This window comes from Panthera pardus, unplaced genomic scaffold (genome assembly GCF_024362965.1).
Source record: "Panthera pardus isolate Hobbes unplaced genomic scaffold, ASM2436296v1 HiC_scaffold_24, whole genome shotgun sequence".
NCBI lineage: Eukaryota > Metazoa > Chordata > Mammalia > Carnivora > Felidae > Panthera > Panthera pardus.
The window spans coordinates 31,894,149-31,916,488 of NW_026526810.1; the positions used below are offsets into that span (position 1 = coordinate 31,894,149).

General features: G+C 49.4%; 1 protein-coding gene across 13 annotated transcripts in view; it reads left to right on the forward strand.

The window, feature by feature from the left end:
• MEGF11 (multiple EGF like domains 11) overlaps positions 1–22,340 on the forward strand; it is a 353,192-nt gene that overhangs the window by 270,208 nt on the left and 60,644 nt on the right. For all 13 annotated transcript variants that reach the window (XR_002077980.2, XM_053888936.1, XM_019441733.2 and 10 more), the window contains exons 6-9: positions 5,470–5,716; positions 7,010–7,130; positions 12,832–12,968; positions 17,549–17,761. Coding sequence is in view for 12 of the 13 variants with exons in the window: in XM_053888936.1 (XP_053744911.1) it covers positions 5,470–5,716; positions 7,010–7,130; positions 12,832–12,968; positions 17,549–17,761 (718 nt within the window). In the remaining variant the exon portion in view is untranslated. The remainder of the gene's footprint in view (positions 1–5,469; positions 5,717–7,009; positions 7,131–12,831; positions 12,969–17,548; positions 17,762–22,340) is intronic.

Consider the following 22,340-nt stretch of genomic DNA (forward strand, 5'->3'; position numbering starts at 1 on the left):
GTTGCCCATAAAGAATTAGGGTGATTGGCACCAATATCCACCCGGCAGCCGAAGCCAGAGCCGGGTCGACATCCTTCCTCCCTCGTCTTCCTTCTCCAGCACTCTGTCAATCAGCAAGTCCTTGTGGCTTGTACCTCATCAATACAGCTGGAGTCTGTCCCCTTCCCTCCATCCCCAGTGCTACTACCTTAGTCAAGGCCACCACCATCTCTTTCCTACTATATATATATAACAGCCAGTCCCCCTGACCCCACTCTTGCTCCGTTTTTCCTGCCCACATATCTATTCTTACCAGAGCAGTCTTTCTACGGCCATACCTAATCATGTCTGTCCCCTACTTGGAACACATCTAGAGTTTCCCGGCTGCCCTTGTGGGAAGTCAACACCCCTGAACATGCCTCACAGAGCCCTTGGACCTGGGATCCTGCCCAGGAATCTTCCCCACCTATACCTTGCTCTCCCTTAAAGTCTATACTCCAGACACACATACCTTTTAAAATGTTCTCTCATGTCATGCTTTTTCCCAGCTCCAAGTTTTTACGTACATTATTTCCTCTGCTTGGAACCATTCCCCACGCTCACCCCTCCTTCAGGTCTCTTCTTTGAGGATATAGTCCCTAACCCCTTAGTCTGGATTCAAACCCACCCGCGCCCTTCTATATTGTCCTGAACGACCCTTGCTGTGGCACTTCTGTGAGATACTTTAAATGCCGCCTTAGCATCTCCGTCCCCACTAGACTGTATGCTCTCCAGTTTGGGGTTTGGGTTGTGCCAGAGAGAATGGAGGTCACCTCTGATAAGCAAAGCATAACTACACCCTGGGATGCACCAAGGACAAACTGGCTTTGGACTCTAGCAGTTTCCTTCAGAGTCAAGGTCCGAGGGCAGTGACTACGACCGTAACAACGAAGAGAATCCCTTGTTCTAGATCCTGGGGCTGTTCCCAGTGATGAGCAGAGAGGAAGTGGCTGGTTTACATGGCATCTCTACCCTTGTGTTCTGCAGCTGCCCCCTTATGCCCAGTGGCACCCCTGAGTTTCTGTCCACAGAAGCATCCTTCAGAAAGTGTCCCATTTACCAGCAGTGGAGGTTGCTGGAGCCAGACCTGAGCCTGCCCTTGACTAGGACCTTGGGCAATCACTTAACCTCGCTGACCCTTTAGTTTCCCCATCTGTAAAATGAAGAGTAATAAAGCCTAACTTACAGGGTTTTAAATGTCACAAGTGAGCATTTAAAACGTGGTTGTCATTATTATTACAATGGAGTCACGTCATACGTACGTTAAATTTATGGGAATTCAACTACGTGTGCTTGGCAACAAAAAGAGATTGAGAAATGGTATAGCAGTTAATTCGGCTAGTCTTTCCACTCGTTGATATATGTCCCAGAGAGAGGGTGACGTGGGAGAAGCTGACTGCTGGATACTCGGTTATTCTCTGTCTTGTGAGCCTCTTCCGTTGTGGGTGGAGTTTGTAACTATATCTGGACTTGATTTTTTTTTTTTTTTTGTATTAAGAAATTAGTTTCAGAGGTGCCTGGATGGCTGTCTGACTCCGGCTCAGGTCATGATCTCACAGTCTGTGAGTTCGAGCCCCACATCAGGCTCTGTGCTGACAGCTCGGAGCCTGGAGCCTGCTTCGGATTCTGCGTCTCCCTCTCTCTGTCCTTCCCCTCTCGAGCTCTGTCTCTCACTCTCTCTCAAAAAAATAAACATTAAAAAAATTAAAAAAAAAATTTCAGGTATATAACATAATGATTCCACATTTGTATATATTGTGAAATGATCACCACAGGTCAACATATGTCACCATACATAGTTGCATGGTTTTTTTCTTGCCATGGGAACCTTTAAGATCTACTCTTACTAACTTTCACGTATTATTAACTATACAATGTTATTAACTCTAGTCACCATGCTGGACATTACATCCCCATGACTTATTTATTTGGTAACTAGAACTTTGTACCTTTTGGCCACCTTCACCCATTTTCCCCACCTCCTACACCCCACCTCTGGTAACCACCAAATAGTTCTTTGCATCTATGAGTCCAGTTCCTGTCTGTTTCTTCATTTTTTAGATTCCACATAAATCATATGGTGTTTGTCTTTCTCTGTTTGACTTATTTCATAAGTCTCTGTTTGACTTATTAGCATAATGCCCTCAAGGTCCATCCATGTTGTTACAAATTACAAGATTTCCTTCTTTTTTGTAGCTGGATAACATTCCATTGTCTAAATATACCACATCTTCTTTATCCATTTATCTATTAATGGACACTTAAGTTGCTTGCATGTCTTGGCTGTCATAGATAATGCTGCAGTGAACACGAGGGTGCGTATATCTTTTCAAGTTTGTATTTTCATTTCCTTTGGATAAATACCCAGAACTGGAATTGCTGGATCATAGGATAGTTCTATTTTTTTTTTAATTTTTTTTTTAATGTTTATTTATTTTTAATTTTTTTTTTCAACGTTTTTTATTTATTTTTGGGACAGAGAGAGACATAGCATGAACGGGGGAGGGGCAGAGAGAGAGGGAGACACAGAATCGGAAACAGGCTCCAGGCTCCGAGCCATCAGCCCAGAGCCTGACGCGGGGCTCGAACTCACGGACTGAGAGATCGTGACCTGGCTGAAGTCGGACGCTCAACCGACTGCGCCACCCAGGCGCCCCAATGTTTATTTATTTTTGAGACAGAGAGAGACAGAGCATGAACGGGGGAGGGTGAGAGAGAGAGGGAGACACAGAATCGGAAGCAGGCTCCAGGCTCTGAGCCATCAGCCCAGAGCCCCACGCGGGGCTCGAACTCATGGACGCGAGATCGTGACCTGAGCTGAAGTCGGACGCTCAACCGACTGAGCCACCCAGGTGCCCCAGGATAGTTCTATTTTTAATTTGGGAGTGGGGGGACCTCCATACTGTTTTCCGCAATGGTTGCACCAGTTTGTATTCCCACCAACAGTGCACGAGGGTTCCCTTCTTTCCACATCTTTGCCAACACTTGTTATTTCTTGTTTTTTGATGCTAGCCGTTCTAACAGGTGTGAGGTGATATCTCACTGTGGTTCTGATTTGCATTTCCTTGATGATTAGTGATGTGTAGCACCTTTTCATGTACCTGTTGGCCCTCTGTATGTCTTCTTTGTAAAAATGACTGTTCAGATCCTCTGCCCATTTTTTAATTGGATCGTTTGGGTTTTTTGTTTCATTTTCTGTTTGTTTGTTTGTTTTTTTGCTATTGAGTTGTATGAGTTCTTTATAGACTTTGAATATTAACCCCTTGTCAGTTACATGATTTGCACATGTTTTCTCCCATTCAGTAAGTTGCCTTTCATTTTGCTGATGGTTTCCTTTCTTATGCAGAAGCTTTTTAGTTTAATGTAGTCCCACTTGTTTATATTTGGTTTTGTTGCCTTTGCTTTTCATGTCAAATCCAGGAAATTATCGCCTGCGTCAAGGAGATTACCACCTATGTTTTCTTCTAGGAGTTTCATAGTTTTAGGTCTTACATTTCAATCTTTAATCCATTTTGAGTTAATGTTTGTGTATGATGTAAGAGACTGTCCTTTTCCCATTGTATATTCTTGGCTCCTTGGTCATAAATTAACTGACCATATATTACTTGGTTTATTTCTGGCCTCTTTGTTCTGTTCCATTGATCCATTGTTTTTATGCCCGTATCATACTGTTTTGATTACTATAGCTTTGTAATATAGTTTGGAATCCGGAAGCATGATGCCTCCAGCTTTGTTCTTTGTCAAGATCATTTTGGCTGTTGGACTTGATTTTGCCTCACCATAGTACCAGGTAGAAAATGCAGGGTGGGGCTTACTCATAAGCTGGCAGCTCAGTTTGTATATGTGAATATTTGGGGCAGAGATGAAGAAGGAATAAAGCAAGACAGGGATTTGGGCCCAGGCTAGTTCTATCTGTTAAAGGATGATGGACAGGCTCCATGACATTGACCATTTGACCTTGGTCAGCAAGTGGGAGGTACATCCAGTGGAGTTTGTGGGGCTGATGGAGTGATTCCTCCATCAATGCCTTCGTCCCCAAAGATCCCATGTACTCACTGGCCTCGCTAGAACCTTCTGCTCTTGTGCATGCCCAACACTCGAGCGCCACTGCCTCTTTGTTCATACTGAGCCTGCCCCAGTGACACTTTCTCCAGTCACACTCACCTGCCGCCTTCCTTCTCTGAGTGTCTAAACCCTAGAATCACTGGAGCACAAAGATCATCTGATCGGCACCTTGTCTTCAGAAGGTAGGGTGTCCAGCCATTCCGGTTTGGCCAGGACTGAAGGATTTCTCAGAAGGTGGGATTTTAGTGCTGAAACCAGGACACTTGGTCACTCTGATAGGCAGACAAATGAGACTTTAGGAAGTCTTTCCCGATCTCCTTAGCTGGGAGTAGTCTTTGTCTCCATTGAACTTCTCGTAGAACATTATCTGTGCCTGTCTATGGCCATGCTTGAACCCCACATCCACCACACTCCAGGATTCAAGTGAATGAGCCTGTGGTTTGAGGACATCTTGGTATTGGGTGTCCTGTATGCACCAGGGGAAGGTCAGAGGGGGAGGTGGCAGCAGGCTGGGTGATCTACCTGGGGCTCTGCCATTCAGGTCCTTTCCACAGCTGTGAAAGTTTCTGCAAAGCTGGCTCAGATATCATCACTCTTTGAAACATTTAATTACATATAAAGATCTTGAAGGCTGTCTGGCTCCTCCCAGGGAAACATTTCTTTTTCCTGCTCCTTCTGAAGTTGGCTACTTGGAAAGTAAAGAAATTGAACTGAAGATAAAGCAACCCAGGGGCGGGGGGTGGGGGTGCAGGGTGGGTAGACATTGCTGAAAAGGAGAAGCCTCGGAGAGACAGATGGGAAGGGTGACAGGGAGATGGGAGGGGGGTGGGGGGGAGAGGGTGCAGGGAGCTAGAAGGCATTCTCACTGGAGAGTGAGGTACAAGAGGTGAGAAAACTAATGAGTTTCAGGAAGAGAGGGAAAGAGAGAGAGATGGGGGCTGAGCTGGGGAGGGACTGAGAAGGGGGAGTGAGTAGTGTCACAGAGAAGAGCGGTAGCAAACCAGAAGAGAAAGCCTGGCTGAGAGGAACAGAGACAACCAACCAAGAAGAATTTAGCAAAGGCAGAGGGAGGTGAATAGCTTATGGTTCCAGAATTTCAATACCGGGGAGGGGCTTCAGGGAAGCACTGGTTGGAATGGGATGGCCCAGACTGGGAGATACCTTGAAGAAATAATCTTCTTAGGGTGTATGATTAGTGGAGTGGCTTGGCGAAGAGCCCATGGAGGTTATGAGGTGCCAAAGCTTCCCCCCTAATGGCCCTTTGCTGTCTCCTTATCCAGGGAAGAGCAACGCAGAGAGTGGCCTTTGGGGTATCGGTTCCGGCCCCCGTCCCAAGGACAGTCCCTCAGGGAATTCCCTCAGCCCTGACCGGCTCCTCTCTTGCAGGCTGTGACAGCGACCACTGGGGCCCCCATTGCAGCAATCGGTGCCAATGCCAGAATGGAGCCCTGTGCAACCCCATCACGGGCGCCTGCGTGTGTGCCGCTGGCTTCCGCGGCTGGCGCTGCGAGGAGCTCTGTGCGCCGGGCACCCACGGCAAGGGCTGCCAGCTGCAGTGCCAGTGCCGCCACGGAGCCAGCTGCGACCCCCGCACCGGCCAGTGCCTCTGCGCTCCGGGCTACACCGGAGTCTAGTGAGTACCGTCCCCAGGGCCCTAGGGGCGGGGCGGGGCGGGGCTGGCTCCCTCCCCGCAGCTGCGCAGTCTGCCACTGGCCCCTAACCGAGGAGCAGGGTAGGGGGTACAGACAGAAGTTCAAGGTAGTCCTGGCTGGCAGATCTCCCGCGCTGTGACCCCAAGCCCTACAGAGGTTAAATGCCCAGGCCTCACCCACGCAGGTCCCCGGTCCCTCCATCCAGGCCCCAGGGTAACAGGTGCAAGCTGAGACCAAGTACATCAGGAGTTCATGAAACTCCTCCTGGGAGGCCCTTCCTGTCCGGGCCCCAGACCTCAGTTTGGCATTCTCCTCTGATCATAACCCAAATGCCCGCTGCTCACCTGGGTCCCGACCCTTCCAGGCCATTTGGGAAAGAGATGGGTTAGGGCCCTGGGCAGTAAGTACCATGAATAGATTCAGAGAATTTATTGTGCCTGTTCATATCCCCTGTCTTCTCCCCTCACACCCCAAACAGCCCCTCACTCCAGTTCTCTAGAGAGTCTGTACTGAGAGGGAACCTCTAAGACTGCTTAGTTGAGACCCCCTCAGAGCAAGATTGAAGTTCTCCTCCCCACTCCCCACCCTGTTGAAGACTCAGTGGCCTCCCAACAGCCCTAGATCCTGAGAGGGTATCCAAGGACACTGGTCAGGGACACATCCTTGATTGAGGGTGTTTCCTGCCCCAAGGTCTGGCCAACTCCAGGGCCAGCTCCAGCTAGAGGCCAGGGCCATTTCCCTGAGGCCCAAGGCCAAGATCCTGTGCAAAGCCTCCCTCATACCTCAGCAGTGCACATGAACCCGTCATGACAGCTGAGAACTTTCCAGAGGCTAAAAGTGGGGCATGCCCCAGATACTTAGTCTCCCTGAATCTAGGTAGATTCTTAAAAGCCAGATCAATAACCACATCTCAGTGCTTTTACTCATGCTGTTCCTTCTGCCTGGCATGCCCTTCCTTCCCTTCTCCCAGTGAAACTAACTTCACCTTCAGGACCCACATAAAATGTCTTCCTCTCACGGAAGCCTTCCCCAAAAAACACTCTTCTTGACATTAAGCGCTTAAGTTACCCCATAGGCATGGGCCCAGTCACACAGCATTCCAGTTCATTATGTCTGAGCCCTGTTTCCCCCTTCTGGCAGAAAGCAGGACTGCATCTCAGCTAATACAGTTCACATCGGCTGTGGACTCTCGAATTCCTAGGGAGCCCTGGAGTACTGGGACACTGCCACTGACTGAATGCTGCCATGTCTGACACCTCTGCTTCCTCATGCAGCTGTGAGGAGCTGTGTCCGCCTGGAAGCCACGGGGCTTACTGTGAGCTGCGCTGCCCCTGCCAGAATGGGGGCACCTGCCACCACATCACTGGAGAGTGTGCCTGCCCCCCAGGCTGGACGGTAGGTGGGCCCACAGGACCTGGGTGGGCCTCTGTAAGAGGTGTGAGCGTCCCTCACCCACACACGTTGAGGGGCTGAATTCTTTTCCCACCCTGAAAACTCTCCCTCCTATCTGTGGTCACAGGCATCACTAGATAACCACCGGAGATCCCTTGGACACAACTTTGAATGACAGTCTACATCTAAGGGCTGTGTGAACTGATGGCAGGTTCCTTAACCTCTCTGAGCCTGTGGTCTCTCATGCTCAAAGGAGTTGAAATCTAGATAAGCTCTTTCCTTGGACATAGATAGGTACTCACCTGAGCTGCCGTGGGCTCTGGGCCCAATGTGGCAGAAAGGGTGTGGTGTGAGGGCAGGGGAACAGGTGGGAGGAGGAGGGGAGACGGAAGAGTAGAGATCACCTGAAGTTCTAGAACTTCAGATTCCCAGCCTGTACCCCGCTGTTCTCTGGGCCCAGAATCTGCATTTCAATATGCGCTCCCGGTGATTCTGGTGCAGCCTCAACCAACCCAGCTCTTGTGTCTGGGAACCGCTATTATGGAAAGGAAAGGATGGGAATTACAACCTCACAGGCCTCAGTTCAGGTCCTGCAACCAGTGTTGACCCTGAAAAAAGTGCTCAGTTACTCTGGTCTCTGTTTCCCCATCTGTAAGCAGAACCCATACAACAATAGTAAGCCCTGCCCTTCATAACCGCCCTGGTGGGCAAAAGGCTCAGATGAGGCAGTGCACGTTCAAAGTGCCTTGCAGACTCTGTCCTTTATCATTGCTTGTTTTGTATCCCTGGATCCTGCAGACAATCCACAAGCCTCTTTTTTTTTTAGCTAACACACTCTGTCAGGGCTCCCCCCACCAATGACCCAAGCTTCTCAGGAGCACCGAGTCACTAAATCGGACTCTCCCAGGCTGTGCCCCCGCCTCTGACTCTCCAGTAACACACCCCATTTTGGGGGAAGCTCAGTGACACAGGGGGCTGCATCCCCCAGGGCCTGAAACTTCTTTGCAAAGCCAGAGAGGACAGGGGTGCTGAGTAGGAGCAGGGTATTTCGGGAAGCTGTGAAGGCAGAGGTCATGGGGAGCAGGCTGGAGGGATGCTTGCAGGGCCCATTGACACGGGCACAGATTTGCCGGGATTTTTTAGAGCAGGAAAGGACCAGGGGATGATTTGGTCCAGCAGTGTCCAAACGTGGCTGCACGCCAGAGTTTCTGGGGCTGAGGGTGGGTCTTAAGAACAGATTTCCAGGCCCCACCAGAGACTTTCTGGGGCCTGGATCTCTATCTTTAATAAGATCCCCAGATGATTCTGAAGCAGCCAACCCTGTCCGCAGATCCATATTTGGAAATAATTGATCAAGACTGTAGGATTTCCTTCTGAGTTTCACAGAACCCTCGGGTTTCTTGGGGGTGAGGGTGGGTGGGGAGCCTAATAATTAGGGCTCTGGGTCCCACACACCCTCACTTCTCCATTTTAACCTACTTTCTATATTGAGGTTCTTGGTAAGATTTCATATAAAAACAGGGCCTCCCAGCTTTTAGAGGTCTGAACACCACTGGTCCATCAATCCCCTCCTTTCTCAGATGAGGAAGCTGAGGCCCAGAGAGGTTGAGTGACCTGCCCATGGCTACACTGCTGGTTAAGAGGAAGGTGGGTTAGAATCTGGGTCTCCTGACTCTTGGACTCCTGAACCCCAGCCCTTGGTGTCTGTCTGACTGTCTCTTCTGAGGACAAAGGGGCTGCTGCTGCCTCTCTCATTTCTCACCTGCCCATTTCTCCCACCCTGAACCAGTCTCTGGAAAGACCCTCTTATCTCCCACCTGCTTCCAGAATTCCACCACCCACAGGCTGGGTTTTCAGAGGCCTAGCAGCAGGCATTGAGGTTGGGTCAGGGTGAGGGAGGAGGAGAATGGGCCACAGGCCTCTCTAGAGACACTGATGGAAGCCAGTGGTCAAAGAAGGGGAAGGGAGGAAGTCTTGGAGGAATTTTTTTCTTCCCAACACAGTGAGAAGTTTGTTCTTCGAGACGACAGGAAACTGTCAATAGACACCTATGGATTTGGGGACTTTATATTTTTAATTTTTTGGTAGACAATTGCGTTTCTATTTTTTACACAGCATTTAACTTGCAGATTTGTATGAATTATTAATACCCCTTGTGCATGCAGAGTCACAGTGTAAGGACGCTGCAGCTCAGTCCTGAGGCCCCTCCCAGGGACGGCTAGGGCTGGGAAGAGGGTGCTGGGCTGAAGGGTCCTGCCTTTATCATCCTCCAAGCCCTCACTTTCTTGTTGGCCCCCAGCGGCTTCCACTACACTCACAGATCTAAAGAGTACAATCCAGAGCTTGATTTTCCCAGGCAATTTCAGAAGGTAGCACTCTGTACACGAAGCTTCTCTGTGGACCTCCTTGTGGAGTCCTGGTCATGTCTTAGAAGCTTCTGGGGTATAGTGAGAAAGGCAAGCCTCTATGGGGAACCCCTATCACCCCTAGGAGGAAAAGAGCCCCTTCCTCTGTGGCTTTTCCCTGCCCCTCTCCTCACATACACACTCATCTCACTGTCCCCTCAGCTGCTGCCTCTGCCTTCTCCATTCCCCCTTCCACTCCCCCCACACCAGTCCCTCACCTTCTGACAGGTGGGGAAGAGAAATCTGAGCTAAAAAGCCTCCCACCTAATTCATTACAATAAATTGGATGATATTGAAAAATGACTTGGGTCTGGCAGCATTTTCCTGAGTAAACCAGCTTCCTCTGGGCCCGCAGTTATTGGTGCTTAATAACTGTGTATTGAACTTATTGATGAATTAATTGTGGGAGAATCCTTGGTCTCCATAAGAGAAATGAAAGGGAGAGGCTGAAAGGGAAGCTTGTTCAGATTTCTCTTTTATAAAGACCTAAGATTCACAGATATAATTGTTTAAAGTTATCTAATCTTGGGGCCCCTGGGTGGTTCAGTCGGTTGGGCGTCCAACTTCCACTCAGGTCATGATCTCACAGTTCACAAATTCAAGCCCCACATCAGGCTCTGTGCTGACAGCTCAGAGCCTGGAGCCTGCTTCAGATTCTGTGTCTTCCTCTCTCTCTCTGCTCCTCCCCTGCTCATTCTCTCTCTCGCTCTTGCTCTCTCAGAAATAAACATTTAAAAAATTTTTTTTAAGTTATCTAATCTCACAAGGCTAGTACTGAAGGGAGGGGAAAGTAGTCCCCTGACTCACTCACAAATCCTACTCCTGAAAGGCAAGTGCATTCACCTCTTGTAGGTGTTTCTTCTGGCATTTCCCTCCTCATTTCTGCATCACATGCTTCACTGCCATTTCATTGCCATTTCTGTTGACTTCCTACCATAGGATAAGATTCAGATCTGTCTTACACACACACACACACACACACACACACACACACACGTCACATGCAACCCTTCCCCAACCCTCTCAGTGCAACTTTATTATAATTTTTGGTTGAATCATTTTGATGACATTGATGACTTCATAATTTGATGACATAATGAATTCAAAATCAGTGTTTATGTTAATATGCTCACCTATGTATTGTTACTAATTTATCCCTAAAACTCTCTGGCAGAACTCAAAAAGGCCTCTCAGTAAGTTCAGACCCATTAGAAATCTCTCATTTTGGGTTTTGTTCCAGTTATTTTCTTGGAGGCCACACCCCCCAGAGCTTTGTGTACTTCAGTTCCTGCTGCCCTGGTGTCATTCTCGGACTTCCTTTCACTGCCACCCTGTGATTCCCTCCACCTCTCTCTTCTGTTGAAGTCCCCATTTCTTTCTTTTTATCATATAATTCTTTTTAATGAAAAAAAAGTCCTTCAGTAGCTTTCTAGAAGAGAAGCTTAGGAAGTTAGTTTTTTGAGGCTACGCCCCACCTGAGTGTTAGTTTAGCTGGGTATAGAATTCTAGGTTGGAAATTATTTTCCTCTGAATTTCTGAGGCATTGCTCCATTATCATCTAGCTTCTAGTTAAGAAATCCAATACATTTTGATTCCTGTTCTTTTGTATGTGACTTTCTAAAAACTTTGAGGATAATTTCTTTATCCATGGAAGTATAAAAATTTATAATTATAAGCCTTAATGTGGGTCTTTTTCATTTTTCATGCTGGAAACTCTCTAGACCTTTTCAATTCAGAGATCAGTGCTTTCCATTATTCCATTCTGGGAAATTTTTCTTGTATTATATTTCCCATTTAATTTAGGCACCTCCATTTTCTCTGTTCCACTGTCTGAAATCCTCTGTTAATTAGATGTCAGACCTCCTGGACTGATCCTCTAATTTTATTATATTTTGCCTACAGTTTCCTCCTTCAGTGCCTCCCCCACCCCCGCACTTCTCCCTCTCTCTTGTCCTACTTTGTGGGAAATTTATGCATTTTCCAGCTCTTCTACTAAAAATTTTTAAATTTCTGCCATCTTATTTTTAAATTTCAAGAAATCTTTACTTTTCTCTGGGATATTTCCTTTTATACCACTCTGCTCTTTCATAGATAAAAATAATTTCAAATAACTACCTACGGATACTCATTTTAATTATAACGGAGGTTTGTAATTCTCTTTTTAAAAGTTGTCTTTGCTCCCTGCATACTTCCTATTTCCTCTGTGTTCCTTTTGTGTATTTTCTGCTTAGGTCTTCATCTGTTATTTCATTTGAAATATCTGGTGATCCTCCAGTACCTGTTCAGGTTTTCTGGTAAGCCTCAGAAAAGCTGTTAGGAAGCTTAAAGGTAGGGGGAGTTTCCAGGCTTGTTGACTGATGGGACCCTCAAATATCAATATCTGCAGGTTTTTGCTTTTGAGCTTACCTGCATCCCTAGCAGGAATGGTAATCAGCAGTCTAGTTGCTGAGCAGGCAGAGTGCACAGGATCCCTGTTTCTCATGGCACCTCCCTCAGTTGTGCTTGGTGTCCCTCTGTCCAAGCCTACGTGGGTCAGACTCTTCAAAAGTCAACTTCCAGGCTTCTGCCAGACTGGGGAAGTCACCTGGCTGTTTGAAGTGGGGGCAGAGGTCTGGGGTCTAATTCTATCTATTATAAACTTTTGAATAGCCCTCCTGTTCCTGCACACCTGCCCTTGGACCTTCAGATGTTCTTGGTGTCTTTGATTCCTGAGCTTTACTGAGGTTACCATCTTCCAGCATATCTTGGAAGACGTTTGTGTCCTGCATGGTCTCCACTTCCATTGCTTTTGTCTTTGCAGGCTCATACCTTTGCCCCTTTGCTTTCATGTTAGCAGGGTTGGGGAAAGAAATAGAAATAAAGTGTGTGTTTCCAGACCACTATGTTTAATTAGAGTGTCTGTTTTTCCTCAGCACTTTATTGTCTGCCAGTGTCACAGTGCTTAGCACATTGTACTTTAGTTATCTGCTTTGTTGCCTCTCTCCCCAGTAGATTGGGAGGTCACAAATCGAGTCTCCCTCATACTTTTGTATCCATAATATCTAACACAGAGCCTGGTATACAACAGGCACTTAATAAATGTGTGCTGAATAATTGGATGAGCAAATTGGCCTCAGTCTCCCTGTCTCTAAATTGGGGCTTTGGAAGCCACCATGTCCAGCTTCTTATGCTTTATGACTGGGAAGAAAGTCCCACTGAGGAAATGGGGTGGTCCCTGGACTACGGCCGCTGTACCACTTCTAGGAGAGAGTGGCCTCAGGATTGCACTACCTATGTGTGTCTTCCCTCCTCTGTTTCAGGGAGCAGTGTGTGCCCAGCCCTGCCCACCAGGGACATTCGGCCAGAACTGCAGCCAGGACTGTCCTTGCCACCATGGAGGGCAGTGTGATCATGTGACTGGACGGTGCCACTGCACAGCTGGCTACATGGGGGACAGGTAAGAGGGGGGTTAGCTATTGTCCTTGCTGTTCATATTGCTCATTTTCCCAGCAGCCTTGCAGAGAGCGGCTGGGGTTCACCAGCCCACAGCATCCCTCTGTGAGCCTTCCTGCTCCTTTCTCAGAAAGCATTCTGAGTCCTCCTGCCGGGAAGACTCATCAACTCATCCTTCCTGGCCCTTGGCCCGCTACACACACCGCCCCGCCCCCAGCCCGGTGACCCAAGCCCTAAACTTGCACTGACTCACCCAGAGAAGGAAGTGAGCACCTACTAGCCACTCTCTGCTTTCTGCCTTACTGCAGGGAGACAATGGCACCAGTAATCCAAGGAAGCTGGGGGTGCAAACTAGTTAGTACATTTTGCATAATTTCTTCTAGAACTAAATTTCTGTGCCTAATTTGAGTTCTGCCAAAAGGGTACGGGCATAAGTTTGCATTCTCTGAAGGCTAGAGGCCTGAGAGCAGACTGAACAAGGGCACAGGGTCCAGGAATCACTCCAGCCCTGCAGAGCAGATAGCTCACAAAACACATAACTGAGGAATTACTGTATAAGCACATTTGCCATGGTAGGAAGAAGGATGCCATGATGATGGGTGGGCTTGGTGCTATGGAAGTGAGAGAAGCCACAGTCAGTGTGTTGGATGGTGAGTGAATTCAGAGCTGGAAGAGGACGTTTGCCCACAGGACCCGGGCCAAGTCTCACCTACATGTGTCTCTTCGAGCAGAGAGAGGGGTGGTAGAAAGGAGGCTCTCACATGCTTTTCCTGCTTCTGTGGGATCTGCGTCTTATCTCTGACCTTGGGTTTTGTTACTCTGCCCAGACAAGGTGAGGCAAGAGGAACGTTTGTTCACCATCCCTCTGCTTCTCCTGCCCAGATAACATCAGCAAGCAGGGATCGAGGCTGAGTCAACTAATTGGTCTTTCTGGTTGTGACAATATAATTGGGCCCCTCCAACTGTGACTGGAGTCAGCCTCAAATTCTTGGCGATGTCCAGAAAAGCGATTTTCCATTTTTTGCTTTACATTTATGTGCTTCTAGCCCAAAGTCTTTTGAGCCAGATCTAATCTCTTTGTGAGCCAGTATCCATCCCTTTGATCTTCCCAGCCTTAGCACATGGGGTGCAGTATCTGGAAATCCTCTCTGACTTCTGTCAAAGATGGGGGTCTCTGGGGGAAGGTGCAGAGGGGACGGACTGAAGCACCGAGCCCAACTTCACATCCTCACCCTCTCCCCCAATAAGGAAATGCTCAGGATGAGCTACGAGGGTCAGGAGCTAGAAGACCCCAGAACCAGAACATGACCCTTTGTTGCAGTCCACCTGCACATGAGAGGTAACAACAGCTCACTTGTTGTTGGAGACAAGCAGGCCCAGACTTCCAGCTGGCTGGACGCAACACCAGTAGACCTTACATCACTGACTCTCTCGATTTTCCAAGATGTGCCCAACAGAAAAGTAATTCTAATCCCTCTTCTTGTTGGGGCAGCCCTCAATCCTGGGCCAGAGAGAAATCCCAAATCCTTGGGGTCTCCTGAGCAAGCTTCACCAATCAACTATAGAGAGTTCAGTGGGAGGGCCAGTAGCATTTGGGTTTCCCACCTAAACGGGCCACCTAGTGTTTAATATTTTGTAAAATTGCTTCCATTAATTTTGTAGGTGACAGCTGCATTAACCCTCCCCAAATCATTGCAAGCATATTAAAGTTGAGTGGGTGTAATAATGCAGGCCTCCCCGGATAGGCAGAATCCAGTGCAAATTAAACATGAAACGTAACGAGGGCTTTGCAGCTCATTTTGTAATTTAATTGAGCAATGGATCTGGTTGTTAATGGCAATATCAGACACATTAGATTGATATGTTGCAAAGGAAGGATGTTTAAGTAGAAAACTAATTCCTGCTGTGATTACCCTTCTGTTCCACAGGCCCCGTTATTAGCGTGCTTTGTGTAAAATTCATTAGCAGTCGTTGCTTGATCTCTAAATAAATAAGTTGTTTAAATTGTGAGTAAGAAAAAAAAAGAGGCTGATTATGTAAATGGATTAGGTTGTCAATATTTCATTTCCAGATTCTTTTTCTGGGGCTGTGGAATAAGTCATTTCATAAATATGGCAGGGTAGGGGTGGTGCCCTTCACAAGGAGCTCACTGGCCAGGGCTCTGCCCACTCCTGCTGGATGCAGGGAGCAGGAATGTTCCAGTGGAAGGGAGGAGGAGTCAGGAGGGTCTCCTCGCTTGGGTCTCTTGCCCTGACATCTGAGACATCTGAGGAGACCCAAATTGAGTGACATCTGGAAAAATCCATTCTGAGGCTGAACAGGGGCTGGCACTTTGGATAGTGAGTTTCCTGCTGCTTTAGGGGCCTGTGGCCGGACTTTGGGGTGTGCACAGCTGGAAGTCCCCTCTGACCACTGTCCAGGCTGTACCCATCATCATCCCCACTGCCCGTCCATTCTGCTCCATTCCTCCTTTTGTCACAGTAACTCTGTGAGGGGCGGATGGGTGACATCTTCCTCGGGAAAGCCCGCAAAGTTAGACCTCCGTCACCTTCTTCCTTCTCCTGTCATCATGGGCTCAAGGAGACAAAGAAAAGAGAGACAGAGACCCCCTATGCCAAGACTGACATCTGACACACCGGCCACTCTGGGCATGAGGCACTTGCCACCCAGTCCTACAGCATCACCGGGGCCCCTCCCCATCGTGATCAGTACCCAAGGTCGCCCAGACATGGTCTCTCCCTGCCCTGTTGTGGAGAACACTGGTTACAACTCACAACTCTCCCAAGATCTAATAAAGAACTTAGGGCTGTATTTTTTATAACCCCCCCCCCCCACCATTATTGTGGAAGGCATAGGAAAACTGGAAAATGGTTGTCTAGATGACCATTAGAACATTTTAGAATTCCTCAAGTCTACTCCATGGTTAATGTTTTAGAATTTTTCCCTTGAAGCCTTTTCATATCAGAACATGAGGCAGAAGGTCGGATGGGCTCTGAGAACTTTAGAAAACAATATTAACGGGAAAATTAATAACTCACATTTCTTACTGAGCCCTTACCGTGCGTGGGGCACCTTTCTGAGGGTTTACACACATTACCTCATTTCATCCTCAAACAACCTGGGGAGCTTTTATTATCATCCCATTCTATGATGAGAAAGAAGATGCCAGAATCGACCTTCCAGCATCACAGAAGCAGACTGCCCCGTGGGTCATCCCAAATCCCAGAGGCCATTTCCTTTGTCTCTGGGATGCAGGAACCACCCACCTCTTTTACCCTCTATGTCCCCAGGTGTACCCCTGACCTTGTCAGGATCGCAGTGACAGTGACTTTGCCTCCCTGGGGAATAGCCCTGGCCTGGGGTGGGGGGTGTCGGGCACTCTGCAGCAGGGGTCTCACTCTTCCACAGAGGATCCACACCCAGGGGCTGCAAGGCAATGATTTAAATAATGAAGGTTATTACCGGAAGCTCCAAGGAGCAGGCCAAACTATTGGACACAAAAGTCAAGACATGAAAGGGGCTCACTTCTCCTCCTTGGCTCACCAGCATCCCCAGTCCGAGGAGGAAGAATTAGTCCCTGGTGTGGGGGATTCTCCCATCTGGTGAAGGAGGATACCTCTTGTACTCAGGAAAATTCCACGCTGGTGGAGGACACACGTTTCTAGTCTGACCAAGGGAGACTGTACATCTGCCCAAAAGATAAAATCGGAAACAGTGATTAGAAATGAAATGACCACGTTTCGTCAAACCCAAGATGCCACCAATGGTAAGATGCATCATTTTGTCGACGGCTAAGAATGAAAACACGGATAATTACCCTGTGACACGCCATCAGTTGTAAGACTGAACTGATGGCAGAGATGCTAAAACATAGCTTAAAAACATAAGGTTTATGGGACGCCTGGGTGGCTCAGTCGATTAAGCATCCAACTTCAACTCAGGTCATGATCTCCTGGTTTGTAGGTTCGAGCCCTGCGTCGGGCTCTGTGCTGACAGCCCGGAGCCTGGAGCCCGCTTTGGGTTCTGTCTCTGTCTCTCTGTCTCTCTCTCTCTCTCTCTCTCTCTCTCTCTGCCCCTCCTCTGCACATGCTCTGTCTCTGTGTCTCAACAATAAATAAATGTTAAAAAAAATTTTTTTAATTAAAAAAATACATAAGGTTTATTGTTTAATGGGTACAGACATTCCAGCTTGGGGAAGGTGAAAAGGTTCTGGAGCTGGATGGTGGAAACAGTTGCACAAAATGTGAATATACTTCATGCCACTGAGCCCTAAAAATGGTTAAAATGTTCAATTTTATGTTACATATATTTTACTGCAATCAAAAAAAGTGAAGTAAAACCCCATTTAAAGCCTCTAATCAATGAAGTATGACCATACAAATTCCGTGCCGGGGGGACTGAGGGGACCAGGCACCAAGCGGGGACCTGCCTGCAGGTGCTTCCTGGAAGATGAGAAGGGAGGGAGGGATGCTGGGATCAGGTGCCACACCCCAGGCTCAGGCCTAGAGGTACAGGGTGTGTGCTGGGCGGATCTGGAAGGGCAGGTGGCGGGGCACAGCCTCAACCCCAGTCTCCTTCCCGCAGGTGCCAAGAGGAATGCCCGTTTGGGACCTTCGGCTTCCAGTGCTCACAGCGCTGTGACTGTCACAATGGAGGCCAGTGCTCGCCCACCACCGGCGCCTGTGAGTGTGATCCCGGCTACAAAGGCCCCCGCTGCCAGGAGCGGCTGTGCCCCGAGGGACTGTATGGCCTGGGCTGTGCCTTGCCCTGCCCCTGTGATGCCGACAACACCATCAGGTACGAGCTGGGGTCAGGTGAGCCGGGGGCTGGGTGGGCAGGTGAACACCGGTGGAGAGGGAGCTTCTCAGGGCACATGCCCCTGCTTGGTCACCCGGATGGGGCATTGAAGAGCTCAGCTAACCACTTTGATGAAAAGGGGAAGCCAAAGCCACAGACAGCCAGGACCAGGACCCGGGTCACCTGCCTCTGTCTACCACACCCAGCTGCCAGCTTTGAAAATGGGCCTGCCTGAGACCCCACACACAGAAGTAAGGAGGGAGTCTGGTGACCCTCAGGGCAGCAGCGTGGAGTGTGGCCACATGGTCCTGGGGTGCTAGGGTGGCTCAGCTCACGTGCCACAGGCTCTGGGGCCATTGTCCTTGAGAAATTTCCCCTCCGTGTGCTCCACGCCTAACTAAGCCATCCGCCTGCCCCTAGAGGTTCAGGGACAAGACCGCCAGGGCAGAAGCCAGGGCCTTGGAGCTCAGAGGATCAATACTGGAAGGGGCCTTAGAGATCAGTGTGGCTCTCCTAGGACCTGGAGAGGGCTGTCCCAGCAGGCCCTGGCTAGAGTGGAGGAGTAGGAGGGACAGAGGTCAGGGCCAGCCTCTCCCTGCGGTCTGTGTCCTTTCGGGTTTGAGGGCACCTCGGGTGAAGCTGGCACCGACGGCTGCTTCCAGGGAAGCCTGAATCTGGGAAGCGGAGAAGCCAGAGCCGCCCTGGGCCACCTCTTCCGTGTCTTCTTCACTTCCTGCTTCATGCACCAGCTGGCAGCACCCTCTGGTAATAAATGAGGCTGTCGGCCCCAGATAACACCTCCACAGCCCTCTATGTGGCTGCTTCTTATCTGGGTGGTGAAGGATGGGGGAGTCTCCCTTCTCTCCTCGGACCTGCAAGACAGCTCGGGAGGACTGCACGCTCGGGGCAATGGGTACCGCTGCTGTTTGCAGGCCAGACAGAGATGCCTCTTCTTTGCAGCCCAGTTGCTGGGACAGCCAGGACTTGGCCCCAGCCCCCTCTTCATTTCCAGCATTTGATTCTCCACAGATCACCCAAGAGCCTCTGGTCACTGCAAGCGGAGGCATCTTAGCAGATATTATGGCTTAGAGGGGATCTGTCCTCGGTCCTCAATCCCTGGAGCTGAGCGGCTGGGATGATGCTGCCTGCAAGGCAGAGGGCTGAGAAGACACCGTAGAGAGGGCCCTAGCAGACCTATATATGACCCGAGTCATTCACTCAGTCATTCATTCAGCAAACACTGAGAGTGTGCGGGACTGGACCACAAGGAGGAAATCGAGTCCCTCAGCACCCGTCCAGCCCTCAGGAACTCAGGTCTGGAGCACCCACACACTGAGCCCCTTCTACCATAGGTCTTCCAATACCAGACAATACCAGTAGTGAGGCACAGCTCTGTTTTACGGACTACTAAGAAAGGAAAATGCTATCACCTGAACCATGACGTACCATTGATTGTATAGCGCGCCCAATATCTGAGAGGGGGGAATGCGGGGGAACGTGCATCTTGGAATCGGTAAGATGTATGTGGCTGACCCCACTGGGTCCCAACACGTGCTCAAGTAACTGACCAGGGCTGTGCTTAGAAAGCGTCACAGGAAACTGCTCTGTTGGTCTGGAAAGTCTTGAGGAGGTGGCGTCCTTGCTGGGTCTGGAGGACAGGGTAAGAGCTCTGAGGCTCTAAAGATTCCATATGGCCGGTCAGGGGCCTGGACCTCTTGCACAGGTGGAACCGCACCAGGACCCCCCCCCCCCCCCCCCCGCCCCATCCCCAGCTGGAAGCCAAGGGAGGACCCTTTCGGGGACAGGAAGCAGGGCTGCTGCCGCTGAGGTCCAATGCAGGGAGATTCCTTGCCACAGAGATTCAACCAACCCCCAGATTAAAGAGCTATTGTTTTCCTCCTGTGCCTGAGCAGCCTTGCCCTGCATAATTTATTTTTCCTCTGAAGGAGTCCTCCATGCATTATTAATCTGGAAGGACTCCCTCTTCTCCGTCGCTAATCTCAGCCCATCCAATATTGATGACTGTTTGCTTTCCTGTCTTTAACACGTGTCATGTTTCAGGGATTGGGAGTCCATAGCGTTTCTTAGAACTGGGGGCTCCGGGCCGGGCTCCTCCGTGTCTGCATGGCGGGCTCCTTTCAGGCCGCTGTGTCACACGTGGCCCAGGCTCCTTGAGGGCGGTTATGACCTGGCTTGCCCAGCATTGCACGGTGCCTGGCACAGGGCAGACCCTCAGTAAGAAGAATCACTGAATTCAACTCAGCCGATGCCTCTAGGTGGTTCTGCCACTGGGCTGATGTCTGCCTTACTATTTTTGTTCATATTTCACCCCGCTCTTTTGGCACACCGGCCCAATAACTGAACGCACATACTCAACATTTTCATTCAGTCTAACTCAGAGTTTCTCAACCTGGCCACTGTTGACATTTAGGGCCGGATAATTCTTGGTTGTGGGGGCTGTTCTGTGCATCGTAGGGGGTTTAGCAGCATCCGTGGCCTCTACCCACTAGACCCCAGTGGCCACAACCCACCCCCAAGTTCTGACAAGCAAAACTGTTTCCTGGATGGGGAATGTAGGGTACATTGCCCGTGGTTGAGAGCCTTTGGCCTGACTCAACTCTCTCAGGCTGTTTTTGACTTCATTTTCGTGGCCACAGGGAACACCTCTCTTCCTCTGCATGGACACACGTCACTCCTCTCTTCCGTGAGCTTTTGTCCCAATATAGAGCCTTCTCTTGGGATCCAAGAAAAGTAGAGGGAGAACTCTATGGCTTCTCATCTCGAGGGAGTTAAGTTATCCTGGGTGGGGTCTGGGACCCCTGAGTCCTGGCCTCAGGACATTTGCTCTGTCTGATCAAATGTCCTGCTATGTACACTTGTCCTCTCTACGTCTCAGATTCCCAGTCTGTCCATCACCTTTCATCAGCCCAGTGGGGGCAAAAGTTCTCTTGTGGTCTTTGAAGGTGAAGTGTCCCCCCAACTCCCTGAGACATGGAGTGTGGGGTCCCCAGAAGCCTAGCCCCCAATTCCCCCTGGCTTCTGAGAGCTTATGGCAGAGCCCCGCCAAGAAGGCATGCAAGGCCTTGAGTATCTTCCCAGGGAAACAGAGTACTCTCGACCCCCAACCCTCCACATCTGGTCCCACCCTCTCTCTGCCCGGTGCCCCTCTGGAGAGGCTGCTTCACAGAGGTTGAACCCATGTGCCCGAAGAGGGAAGAAGTGGCTGGTCAGACCCCCACCGCTTCATTCTCTTTATAAATGCTGTGTAGCACGCACAAAGAAATGATCCTCCTTCATAAAAGAATAACCTTGAGAAAGAGAGTGCCTGTGTGTCAGGCCTCTGCCGTGTCCCCTCCACAACTGGATTGTCACAGACGAATTCCAGCAGCCATGATCATGTATTACCTTTGAAAGATTTTATTTAGCCAACAGATGCAGCATTGATAGAAATCTCAGAGCCACCAAAATAAAAACGACAGAAAAATCCACCCGGAAAAGATTCCTGTATTGTTCAGCTTTCGGCTCCTATTAATTTGTGATTAATCTATGTCTGGAGAAAATGGCATAAAGACAAGGGGAAGAAAAAAAAACAGTGAACTGAGCCTGCCTAAACACCAATGTTTGTGACCTCTGCCTGAGCCTAACCAACAGTCACTTGTCCACCGTGTGACTGAGGGAATGGCTGTGCCACCATGAAGCATAGGGGAGCAGGGAACAGGGGACGCCTGGGAGAGATCAGATGTGAGGAAGGTGCCCAGTTCTCAGTCATAAATCACACAGCCAGCAGTCATTCCCCCCAGCCCCTCTTGAAAGGTATTTGAGAGGTTTTATAATTAATGATAAGCAATCAAATTAAGAAACTAGAGATCATGGGTTTTTTACCTAGAATTTTAGGGACATGAAAGGAGGGAGAAAGAAGTGATTTCAGATGCAGTTTTGAGCTTTTCCGGTGCTCAGAGTGAAAAGTAAAATTGACACCAATGCACACACCCAAACGCTGGTGGCTGAGACTACAGGCGGGCCCTGCGGGAGCACTTAGAAGTCAGGTTCACCAGGCAGCGTGTGCCCGGTCTGCTTCTCACGGGGTGGCGGTCCCACCAGAGCCAGGGTCTGCAGTGAGAGAACCCACCGATGGGAAGGGCACAAGCGTGCCTGAGACCCTTTGGCATCGCAGGGGCTGGGCTGAGTTGATGGCCACAGCCAAGGCTGCCGGGTCGTTTGTTAGATCCACCCGTGTCCATCCCTGAGACTGTCACTAAGCTGGACCCTCCCACCCCAGGAGAGGCTCCTGGAAATGTGGAACCAAGAAGGGGCTTGCTCAGAGTATTGAGACAGGGGAATGTGCCCCACATCTGTCTAGCTGAGGGTCAGGGTCACCACGTGGGGGCCACCGCCCCATGGCACCCACGTAACTATGGCGTGGGGCTCAGGGAAGAGTTTGTCTGGAGCCAGGAAGTCTTAAAACCCTCATCCCTTGCATGATTCTCCTTTTCCACTTATTTACACTTTTTATTGATTTACATCTGTGTATAAATAGAATTGATGCTCAGTTTGGGAAAATTCGACAATACATTTTTAA